Below are 12485 nucleotides of genomic sequence, written 5' to 3'. Positions count from 1 at the left end.
ACAACTCTTCTCAAAATTTACCTTTAAATGAGGCCCTCTCAAAGTGAATTATTAAATCCTTCAGATTCCTTACCTCCATCAAATCACAACCTTCACAAAAGATTATTATGTCATCTGCAAATTGGAGATAGGTTACTGAAACTCTGCCTCTACCTATTCTCCACCCTCTTAGAGATCCAACTTTATCTGCTTCTAAGAGGAGTCTACTAAAAGCATCGGCGACTAAAGTGAAAAGGAATGATGACATGGGATCACCTTGTTTCAAACCCCTACTAGCTGGGAAAAAATCATTAACTACCCCGTTGACTAGGATGGAATAATGGCATTTGGACAGGCAACCATTTACCTATTTGCACCATTTATCCCCAAACCCACGCTTCCTTAGCACAAGTAGTAAGAATCCCCAATCCACCAAGTCATAGGCCTTTTCAAGATCAAGTTTGCAAACAAAACCTTGACGCCCCGATCTCCTCATCTCCTCCACACATTCATTGGCTATTAGAATCTGATCTACAATTTGCCTCCCTTGAAAAAAAGCTCCTTGTGCTTGCTTGATAAGACAAGGAAGCACCCTTTTTATGCTCTTATGTTAATGGTTTTCTAAGATCAAGATGGGATGATCATCAGATCATCATTGCATTTTTTTTTGAGAAGTATTAATTCATTCCAAAGAGAAAAAAGTACAACCAAAGGCTGTACAAAAGAGTTACAAGGATAGACTCAAACCACAAACCCATTGAGAAAAGACATTGGGACCCTGAATGCTCTTATGCACCCATTCCATCCCAAATAAGAGTAAGAAATACATCACCAACAAAATTGAAATAGGAAAGAAAAGAATAATGACTCTTTCCAAGTTAACATTTACATATGAAATACCAATTTGCGTACAAGCTTAATGTAGACAAGGAAATAGGGAAGGAATCCATGGGAAAAGAAGGTGGATTTTTTTTTTTTTGAAGTGGTTTTCTCCCAATCATTATCTAGTAGATATTTTGTAATTTTATGGTGATCTGAATTTTGATTATTAAGAGTTTTTTTAACAAATCTATTTTCTAGTATATTAGTGTCTTGAGAATTTGGTTTGGTCAAAGTAGTTTAATGAGTCATATTAGAGAGGTTTTATAATTTAAAAAACTTGAAGATGCAATCACATTTTTCTTTTGGCCTAATTTCCAAGGGTCAAAAATTTCTCACTTTTGTTTGATTTTGATGCCATTAGATGGGTATATCTATCCAAAAACACTAAGATCTTGTAAACCCAATGAGTTACAAGAGAGTTTTTGCCATTTTAGTGATAGAGTGTCAGTCTATTACAGGATTTGTGTATTTCCAAATTTTTGGGTCTATCTTAGAGTTGTTGATTATTTGATTAGTTGTAGTAGGATTCGCAAAGTGTTATGACAGTTATTTAAGGAGTCTAATAGTCACGAGTGTTATTACCTGCTTTAAGGGGTGTTTGATAACAGCTGAAGTAGATGAACTGAATGACTTATTGTTTTGTCTTTAGTGGATAAAATATTTGAAGGTATAGTAAGCATCTCAACATCAGTTTCAACCATTAAGGCGCCAACAACCTCCTTAATAACTTATTCACTAAGAGACAAAGCAATAATCCATTCAGTTCAGCTACTTCAGCTGTTATCAAACGGCCCCTTAGTCCTAAAGCAAACATGACAAAACTAGTCAGTTTTTGGGGTCTAAATTGTCATAAAGAGAAATCTGAATCCTTATTTTAAATCTATATATAATCATTACAATTGAATTTTTGGGTGAGAATTAATGGAACAAAAATTTTTTAAAGTTACTTGCGAGCAAGTGTTCTCTTTCCAAATCCGAAACCCTCCTCAAATAGCAATGTACAAACACCCAGAGATGCCCAAGATGAAGAGCAGGATGAAGTCCTCTATTCCAAAGCCTGCAATAGGCACCTAAGGTGCAATTTTTCTTTTCTTCCATTTAGATGTGAGATCTCTTCTTTCATTATTCAGATCCTTAGCTCCCTTCCTCCCTTTCATCCTACATCACAATTCCGTATCTTGAGATGGACCACTACCAACATGCCTCAAGAAATACTAAATCGAACAAAAGACTCCACTGTTGAGAGAATCAGATTTCCCCAAACCTTCCCAACTTGTGAGATTGGCAATTCAATACCAAAGAATCATAAAGGGACCTAACAGACAAGGCCTATACTGTTCTTTTTCCAAATGCAAGAATCGTCCTCAAATGACAATGTGCAAACACCCAAAGATTCCCACGATGAAGAGCAGGATGCACTCTATTCCAAATCCTACAATGAACACCTAAAAATCAAACATCAAATAACCAATAGTCAATGATGTTAGAGCTAATGACCATAAAGATTTGGGGTAATGCACCAATGGAAAATTCAAAAGCTCTCCTACCTATGTCTCCTACCAAACCCTCCAACAAAATGTAAATGCCCTGATGCTCCATAAAAATCTACCTTTCCATATCAAAAGCAATTGCTGGCCCCCTGTGTTAAAAAAGATATGCCAGGAGTCTCAGTCTCCAATTCACCAGTTAAGCACTTCTTTTCTGCAAATACACAAAGCTATTTCTTCTCTCTGAAATAAGGTCAAAACAAATGGTACACAGTGAATAGATAAAGGTAGACTTGTTAGTGGCGAGTGCAACTTAGTGAGACTTACAGCTCTATTCTATCTACAATGCCTCTACCAATGCTTTGCTAAGATGTCACCCTTCAAAAAGGTTTATTTGAAAAAATAATGGCAACCAACAGTTCACTCACTACTAACAGGCCTTGGAGTATCTTCCAAATCACTACTAACAGGCTTTAAGACTTTAAGGGAACATACAAGGCCTTAGAACAGGATTCTCAATGTAGAAAAGTTGATTGCACATGGTTCCAGAAGATCATCAACATCACAGATTTGTTAACATCTAAACAATAAGAAAAGAAATTAATAGTTTGCCCATAATCTAGATACCTTCACAACAAAGACATTACAAGAGGAAACCTCCTCCAGATACTTCTTGTGCACAGAATCAAGATATAGAACATCAGAATATCCTTTAGCTTTAGCTGCACTCTGTGCTTTCAAAACCTGCATACAACCAGGAAAAAAAGAATTAGAAACAGTATTCATTATTGAATCAAGAGATACATACATGGCTTTCTTTTTTTTTTTTCTTTCTTTATTTATTTATCGAATGGTAACTGTAGAGTACATTCATTATAAAATGGAAAATATGTACAATTATAATTGCATAAGTTAGACTAGCCTCAGCTACCTAACCCTTGTGCAATTCTAAATACATCATGTTTCCCAAAAATAAATCATCCCTGTTGACTCCTTGCATTGCAATTGCAAGTGAATCAGAAACATTGTTTGCAAATATCTAAGTCCAACTTGATGTCACATCTAATTCTTTAGCCAGCTGTTTTGTATGCCTTAATGTCTCTGCCAAGTGCCTTGAGCATCCTTGAGCCATTCAGTTACAGTCCGAGAATCCCCCTCAACCAATACTGCACAAATTGAGACTCTTGCATAAAAGTAGGCCTTGAAGTTATGCTTTCAATTCTGCTGTTGTTGAATCGCCAATTCCTATCCCAAGAAGATAGCAATGAAGTCTTACCCCCCCAATCCAACTTCAATTCCTAGAAGGTCCAGGATTTCCTGATGATACAAAAATCAAAGTTTATTGTTTATGAATAATGAGTGGTTTTATTAAAAATTAGAATTATAAGAGAAAACACAGAGAAGGTTCCCAAAAAGAGGTGCGAGATGTAGCCTCAGATCGAAACAAAGAAATACAGCTTAGCCCAAAACATCTGATTCCTATGCACCCCTTGTTTAGCTAGTGAGTCTGCTAACCAATTTGCAGATCTTCTTTCCCATTGGAAATGGACTGACATGGTTGTAGCTAGCCATCTGAATCTTTGTAGAACCCTTTTATAGGACCAGACAGATGTTTCTGGCTCTTTTAACCACTGGATCACCAGCTTGGAATCACCTTCAATTAGGAGCTGTTCACAATTCAGTTCATTGGCAAATTCAGCTCCTTGTAACACTGCCTGAATTTCTGCATTAACTGAATCCCCTACTCCTATAGGACAAGAAAATAAAGCGATAATTAACCATCAAAGTTTAATTTCTATAGATGAGCTGTTGGAGGAGCCCAATCTTTTAACATGATTGATCTAGTTACAGAAGTTCCTGCCACAATCTAATACCAATCACTCCAGATTTGTCACCTTCCACACTATAGTTTCAAAGATTTCCTTTGTCTTCTACTACCATTAAATATTCTACTATCTCTCTCTTCCCAAATGGTCCAAAGTGTAGTTGCCCTTGCACTTCTCTACATAATCTTGCCCCTTGTAGTCGTAGGATTGAAGAAATCCCTCTTGAATAAAATCTCTATATATATATTTTTTTTTATCAATAGCACAATTCATTAAGTCATTGATTATCACAATAATTACAGAGAGGAAGACAAATTTCTCATCTACCAGCTACATCAAGAGCCCCAAAAGAGGAAACAAGAGAGAAAGAGAGAACAGAAAAAGAAGAAAAGTAAATCACATCTTTGCCCAGAACATGACATCCCTGTCCATCCCTTGTTTAGCTAGCCCATCAACAAAAGAATTAGCTGACCTATTTACCCAAGTGATTTTTACTTCCATTTCTCGAACCAGCCATCTGAATTTTCTCTTCAAATTACTATAACTCCATAAGTTGTTGTCTTCTTTGTTCAACCACCCAACTACCACCTCCAATTCCCCTTCAATTATAAGTTTTCTAATTTTCATCTCCCTAGCTTTCTAGACACCTTCCAAAACTGGGTGGATCTCAGCTCTGAGAGAGTCACCCACACCAACTGGGCCTGAAAACATGGCAAAAACAACCCCATTCTCATCCCTAAAGACACCCCCAATCCCTGATTGTCTGGGGTTCCCTTTGCTACTTCCATCAAAGTTTAGTTTCATGAAACCCACAGGTGGGGGAGTCCAAGACACTAGGGACTTCATCCACCCCACTTTAATCTGGGTATAGCTAGAAATCTCGCCCCACTTCCTTAGCAAGTCATCTACTGAATATTCTGTGAACAGCTCTAGGGACTTCATCCACTGAATAACCCTTATGTGGATCAGGGCCCTCAATTCTTCAGCCCCTCTCTTTACATCAGAGAAGATTCTGGAATTTCTTTCTTCCCACAAAGACCAACATACTGCTGTCCTCAGTCCTCTCTCCACATAGCCCTTCCCCTTTTTGTATGCCACCTGAAAAAAGGAGCAAAAAGGCCTTGCAAATTTGATGGTGGGATCCAAGTACACCAAAAAAGAGATAAAGCCCACTCCCAAATAGACTTTGCAAATTGGCAAGACACCAGAAGATGAAAACCGGTCTCCCCATCAGAATTACAAAGAGCACACCAATGAGGGGACAAACAAGCTTCGGGTCTCTTCTTTTGGACCAAATCACCAGTGTTGAATCTTTCCAAAAAGGATTCCCAACAAAAACTACCAACCTTAGGAGGAATTGGTCTACACCAAACCTCATTAACAGGGAAGGGGGGGTTTACAGGATTTGAGGGCTGACAAAGCAATTTAAAGAAAGAGGCACAGGAGAAAAAGCTAGTAGGGGTGGGGGTCCAGATTCTAGAGTCATCCTTAGAAGGGTCCAAAAGATACTATCTAGGTCCAGGAGGGAAAAGCAACAAACATAAGGTGAGAGTAAAAAAGCAGCATAGAATTAAAATTGTATAAAAAAGAGAAAACAAAAGAGTTTGTGGGAGAAGAAGAAGAAGAGAAAGATGAGAGAAAGAGAATAAAAGCCAAAAGATAATGCTGGCTACCCTCTCCCATTAGATTTTATACTCAAGAAAAATAAAATGTAGATGTTGTCAACAACCTTAAAAAATAACCAACTACAACTCAAAACACTTATAAAACGAAGGGGTTGTGGTCCCAACCAAGCTAACTAATAAAATAAACAAATAAAAGACAGTAAATCCTCAACAATCCCCCTCATATTGGGAGTAAATGTCACACATTCCCAATTTGCGTACATCATGTTCAAGCGCTCTTTGTAACTCCCTTGGTGAAGACAATAGCTAGTTGTGAATCAGAAGAAACATATGGTAGGCAAACTTCTCTTATTGTTACCCTCTCTCTTATGAAGTGTCTATCAACCTTGATATGCTTTGTCCTATCATGCTGAACTGGATTATGGGCAATGTTGATTGCAGCTTGATTATCACAATACAACATCATAGGCTCCTCAACAACAATCCCAAGCTCACTCAATAAGGATTTGATCCAAAGGCCCTTAGTCTATTTAGGTTTACCCCTAGGTGGAAACCCAAAATCTGAATTTTTTTGGAAACCAATTTTGGAGAAATTTGCAAAGAAGCTTGCAATTTGGAAGATAAAATATATTTCATTAAGGGGAAGGGTTACTTTGATTAAATTGACTCTAGCAAATCTTCCACCCTATTTTCTCTCCACTTGTCATATTCCAATCAAAGTAGCAAGAAAGGTAGAGAAAATCATGAGAGATTTCGTTTGGGAACCAGGGGAGGAAAGGAAAGATCATTTGGTGAAGTGGGAGATAGTGTGTAGACCAAAGAGACAAGGGGGATTAGGTTTAGGAAACTTGATACATAGGAAACATTGCTTTACTTGGGAAATGGTTGTGGCACTTGCCTCAAGAGAAGGAGAGTTTATGGCACAAAGTCCTAGTAAGCATTCATGGTGCTTCAGAAAATGGATGGGACGTAAAGGTCTCACCTCTTGCTTCAGCGCCTTCTCCTTGGAAAGCCATTCATGAGGTACCTCCTACTCTCTTAAATTTCACAAAATTTGAAGGGAAATGGTAATAAAGTCCTTTTTTAGGAAGACGTTTGAATCGGTGATACCCCCTTAAAATCTAAATTCTCTTTGCCCTATTTACTTTCTAGTCTTCAAAAGAAGCCCATTGCTTGTTTCTAGAGCCTTTCCTCTTTAGGTTTAAACTAGGATTTTGGTTTTAGAAGGGGATTAAGGGATAACAAATGTGAGCTTGTGATAGATTTGCTAAATAAGCTAGGGTCAGTTTTCCTCGATTCAAGGGTGGATAACAATAAAATCTGGAAAGCTACTCCAATCAGTTTGTTCTCTTGTGCTTCTTTCTTTATTCCCTAGTTTTCTTAAGTCAAGGAGAATAATTTTCCTAGTGAAAGAGATATGGCGCAAGTCTATTACTCCAAAAGTTCAAGCCTTATGTTGGGAAGTTCTCCTTAGAAAGATAACTACATGTGATGTGCTTCAAAGAAGGCCAAACAAATGTTTGTCCCCTCATATGTGTGTCTTATGCAAGGCAAATGGTGAAACAAAATCACCCCTAGTTTGCTAATTTCTTGCCCCTTTGCATATTGTGTTTGGACTTGTGTCTCTTCTCTCTTTGGTTGCAAGTGGGACCCCCACAAGACTTCACTATGTTATTCAGCCCAAATTTCTTTAGTCAAGTGAAAAAGAGAGGAAGATTACTTTGGAAGACAACCAGGGCAGAAATATTTGGACAATCTGGGAAGAAAGAAATTAAAGACAACTCAAAATAAAAGTCTAGAGGACTGGAGGACATTGTTGTAGGAACAAGACCAAAAACAGCAAACTAGGTAAAAACTATGGAAACTTTCCAATTGGTGGAAGTGAGGGATATTGTAAGAACTTGGTAAGAAGTAGCAAATTCAGCTACTATGAAAGACATAGTGTTGGATAGAAGCCTCTTCAGCCTAACAGAATAAAATTTAACTTTGATGGAAGCTCTCAAGGAAATCCAGGGCTGTCAGGAATTGGAGGTATGTTCAGGGATGGTATAGGGAAAGTGGTAACTCTATTCTCAGGGCCGATTGGAGTAGGGGACTCTGCAAGAGCAGAAATAACAGCTTTACTTCAAGGTCTGAAACTAGGAAAGCAGCGGGGGTTTAAGAATTTGGAGAAAGAAGGTGATTCAAAATTAGTAATTTCTTGGATGGCTGACAGCAGTCCAAGTGTGTGGAAGTTCAGACATCTAATCAGAGAAATCAAGAGCTTAGTAAAGGATCTTGAGGCAAGTTTCAAGTGGGTTAAGAAACAGCAAATGGGATGGATGATACTTTGGCAAAACAAAGGGTGCATAGGGATCAACTTTTTTGGGCAGATTTGGGTTAAAAATGTAACTTTTGATAAGCTGTGTTTTTCATGTGATTTAAAGCTGTACATAAATCTGTACTGTAATTTCTCCTTCATTTCTAATGAAGTACCTTTTTGATTACTGATCAAAGCAAAAGAAAAAAAAAAAAAGGAGAAAGTATACAAGAAGTACATAAGCTTTGCATCCCAAGTACCTCAAAGCAAAATTCTCCTCACCTCACCAAAGAGCATATTCTCACAATTGTTATTACAAACCAAAAACACCATACTCATCTAAACACCCTTCCATCTGACCCTATTATGAATCACACCCTCCCTTAAATTTCTCACTTAACAAAGCATCCCTCATCTCACCACCCCCTTCTAATCTCAATAACCCAAGAAACAGGAAGTGGTTTTCTGTCCTATTGAATAAGGACAAGGAATCACTGCAACAAAAAAAAATGAACAATAAGAACATTACTAAGTTGTTCTGATGAGCAAGTCACACCAATACCTTTTATATTAATGAAAATATATTATATGACTAAGAAAAGAATATCAAATTAATAATCAATGTTTTAAAACACGGAGGCGTGACGCGAGGTGTTTCACTACTTAGAGGTGTGAGGCGTTGTTCAGAACGCAAGAGGCGTAAGCCTCCCAAACACAAGGAGGCATAAGCCTACTTAAGAGGGAGGGGGGGTTAGGAGGAGGATGAAGAGGAAGGGGGGATCTCATTTTTTCTTTATTTTTAATAAAAAACTTTTATATTAAGAAGAATAAAATCTTTCCCCTTATCCTTTCTTCCCTTCCCTTCCCTTTCCTTTTCTTTCCTTTTCTCTTTTTCTCTTCTCTTTCTTTTTCTTTCCCTTCCCTTTCTTTTCTTTTCCTTTCCTTTCCTTTTTTTTCTTTTTTCTTTTTTTTTCTGTCTTTTTATATATGATGTGCATGAGGCGCATGAGGCGTACGCCTCTAGCACGCCTCATGAAAAAAGTGCAAGAGGCGTACGCTTCTTACACCTGAGGCATACACCTCAGAGGTGTCAGTGCCTCTGGCATACACCTCAGGGCATTTTGGGAGCGCCTCGCCTAGAGGCACGCCTCTAGGCATACGCCTCCCACGCCTTTTAAAACACTGTTATTAATATATATTATGGCCAAGTTATAAGAATATATCCATAGAAAGGTTACATTGCATGCCCAGCTTACCGAAGCATAATTTCCTATAGTCTTTACGCCTCCAGTTCCACCAGGAGTTGCACGGTGAAATTCATTCTCAACAACCAAATTTATCGGTGCCAAACCTTCCTGTCAGCAATTAAATAGACGTATAATTCTTAATGACTAGGTGATGGGAACAATAGAAAGCATATATATAATGAAAATGAAAATAAAACAAAGAAAACAGCTTCTGAGTACAGCAATATTAACAAAATGCAAAAAGAATGTAGTACACAAATAACAAAGCATTCTTAACATGAGACCTTATCATCATAGTATAAAAACAACAGAATATCTCACTATCACATCAAAAACATATATTTTAAATGGCTGGCAGTATTAGCAAAAGAAGAAGATGATGATGGAACTTTGAGCCAGTGGCAATAACGAAAGGTGATCTAAATGGCTGGCGGCAATAGGGACTTTTTCAAATCTAATCGTCATCGACAGCCTTCAAATTTCCTTAAGAAACCTCCGGTGGTTTTTTATTGGAAATGGTAACTTCATTAAACAGATTTTAAAATACAACTGCCACCCCTAGTGGGTTTGAAATACAATAACCGAGTTACAACAATGGCCAGGACACATTCCCCCTAACAACCCCCTGTTTTGCTAAGGCATCTGCTAATCCATTAGCTGATCTTCTTGTCCACTTGAATCAAGCACCAACCTCCCTTGTGAGGCTGATAATTTCCCTTATCAATTGTCTATGTATCCATGCATCCAAACTACCTGACTGCAGCCATCCCATTACCAGCTTTGAATTCCTTTCTATTTCTATTTGTTGTAGTCCCAACTGCTTTGCTACACCTTGTAGTAATGCCATGATTTCCGCTCTCAAGGAGTCACCCACTCCTATTGGGCCCAAGAATAATGTTACAATTCTGCCTTCTCCATCTCTGATAACACCCCCTTTACCTGAGGGTCCTGGGTTGCCTATAGAACTGCCATCGAAGTTCAGATTTACCCTGCTTTGTATTGGTGGGGACCAAAGTTCCTATATCACAGGTTTAGGAGAGCTTGTGCTTGCCACAATACCCCAATTTCTATAAATATCTTCAGTTGAGAAGCCTTTAAATTCATCAATTGTTTTCAGCCAGCGGATAGTTTTTATAGTCACTCCAACAATTTCCTCCTTGGTTCTAGCCATGCTTTTAAAATTTCCTTTATTTCTTTCTTCCCAAATTGACCACAGCACTGCTGCTCTTGTATCTCTCCACATAATTCTTCCTCGCTTCTTCGGTTGCCAGCTCCCAAGCAGAGGAAGGAAAGGCTGAGAGATAGGGGAGGAAGCTTTGGGCTGATTACTTAGTTGGAAAAAAGGAAGATGGCATGGCGGCAGACCTGGAAACACCTGTGATGGTAAACAAGGAAGAGAGGAATTTATCTTATGCAAAGAAGGCCCAACTGTTGTCTTGAACGAAGGAGGGGAGGGTAAGTCTAAAAGTTGGCTTGAGTGTTTCTACCTAGATCCAAATGGAGAAGGGGAATCGAAAAGGTTGAAGTTCCTGGAGGCCTGCTTTGTTGGGCTAGTGGAGTTGAATTTCTCAATGGAAGATTTGCAACGCTGGGTTGTAAGATGTTGGGGTGTCACGCTATGGGTTAGGGTTAGGAGAATGGCTAAAAACAAGTTCCTTTTCATTCTGCTGTCATCGTAGGAAGCAAGAAGAATTCTTAGGTCGGGTGCTAGAAATGTTGGGGGAGCTTTATTACACTTGTACCCTTGGGAGAAATCAGAAGGTTGCTGGCAGAGGGAAAATGGTTTTCCCAACCCATACTGGTTCAGAGTTTTCAGCCTTCCACTTCACTTGTCGAGTGAAGAGATGGTGAGGAAGATGAGGAACTCATGAGGAGGTTATTTGGAATTGGGCAATACAGAAGAGGCTAGAGAAACAGTGGAGTGGATTAGGGTGAAATCACACTGGAGAGGTTTCCCACCAATAGCAGTAAATGTTGTTGATGGGGAAAAGGTATTTGTGATTACCATTTGGCCTGAAATCCCACCTGAAGTAGTGGCCCTGGCTTCAATTATGGGGAAGTGATAGAGGCAGAAGAACATTGGATCCACAAATCTCTAGCAACGGAAAGCATTTTGGCTGAGGTAAAGAGATGAATCAAAGGAAAAGAAATAATGACGGAAAACTCTTCTTTGGACGAGGAAGGTGCAATTCCAGCACTGGAGTTAGTCATTAGTGTGGGAGAAGACGAAAGGGGGGAAGGGTGCTGTTATGGGCCCGGGCGTAGGATCTCGTCACGGGTCGATCCACGGGGAGAACCTCGAGTTTCCCCTTGCCCCTCCCTTTTCGTGCAAACCCTATCGTGGCGACCTAAGGAGTGATTTGTCCAAGAGATCACCCTAACTCTCCTTTACTCTTCTCTTTGACTGAAATTTTGGATGCCTTTATTCAATAATACTGGCTCCTTAAAGAGGAAATTACAAGAGTCCTGCTCTTAGGGAGACTCCTTGCTGAATAGGGAGACCTCCAACTCTATCTTGATAAGATAAGACTGATAAGATAAGATAAGTCTCTCTTAATCCTAATCTAATAAGATAAGATAATCTAATCTACTAACTTAATAAGATAAGATAACAAGATAGTCTAATCTAATCTGCTGAATGGATAAGACTGTTGCTGCTGAATTGGATAGGATGAGAACACCGGACCATTGCTGCTGCTGCTCCCAATACGCGTCCACATCAGGTGCAACTGAGGCTAGGTTGCCACATGGTAACTAGGGAAGAGGTTGTGGCAGAAGTCGTAGAGTGGAGCAGAAAAGAATTCGAATCCAATTGCTGATTGTTTAAGGAGCGCCTGACTAGTTCTGATGATTGTTGGCGGAAAAGTAGTCCCGTTCAAATATTGAACTTGGAACAAGAAAAAATGATTGACAGTGTGAATGAATGGTGGTTGGACAGGTTAGAAGCTATGGGGAGTCTGACGAGGAGAGAAGGCAGAAGTAGGACAAGGAAAATTTGATGCCACATATCAAGCAGCTCTATCAGTTGGGCACGTAGGAGTGAGACGTGGTTGAGAGATAGTTCTAGGTAATTTGTGGGCCTGTGGCAATAGAAGGACACAGATGAACTCTTGCAGTTGGTTTGCTCAAAGGGAAGCAAT

The 12485-nt window shown here is 39.1% G+C and overlaps 1 protein-coding gene across 1 annotated transcript in view; it reads right to left on the bottom strand.

Moving 5' to 3' along the window:
• Nucleotides 1-12485, bottom strand: part of LOC148855315 (branched-chain amino acid aminotransferase 2, chloroplastic-like) — a 58497-nt gene that overhangs the window by 15249 nt on the left and 30763 nt on the right. The window contains exons 6-7 of the mRNA XM_088983433.1: nucleotides 9355-9453; nucleotides 2976-3092 (exon numbers count right to left, since the gene is read on the bottom strand). Coding sequence (XP_088839559.1) covers nucleotides 2976-3092; nucleotides 9355-9453 — 216 coding nt within the window. The remainder of the gene's footprint in view (nucleotides 1-2975; nucleotides 3093-9354; nucleotides 9454-12485) is intronic.

This window comes from Nelumbo lutea, chromosome 4 (genome assembly GCF_056320005.1).
Source record: "Nelumbo lutea isolate HS-2025 chromosome 4, American lotus-T2T, whole genome shotgun sequence".
NCBI classification, from domain to species: domain Eukaryota; kingdom Viridiplantae; phylum Streptophyta; class Magnoliopsida; order Proteales; family Nelumbonaceae; genus Nelumbo; species Nelumbo lutea.
The sequence above is the reverse complement of the archived record's forward strand: the minus strand, read 5'-3'. Positions and strand labels throughout refer to the sequence as shown.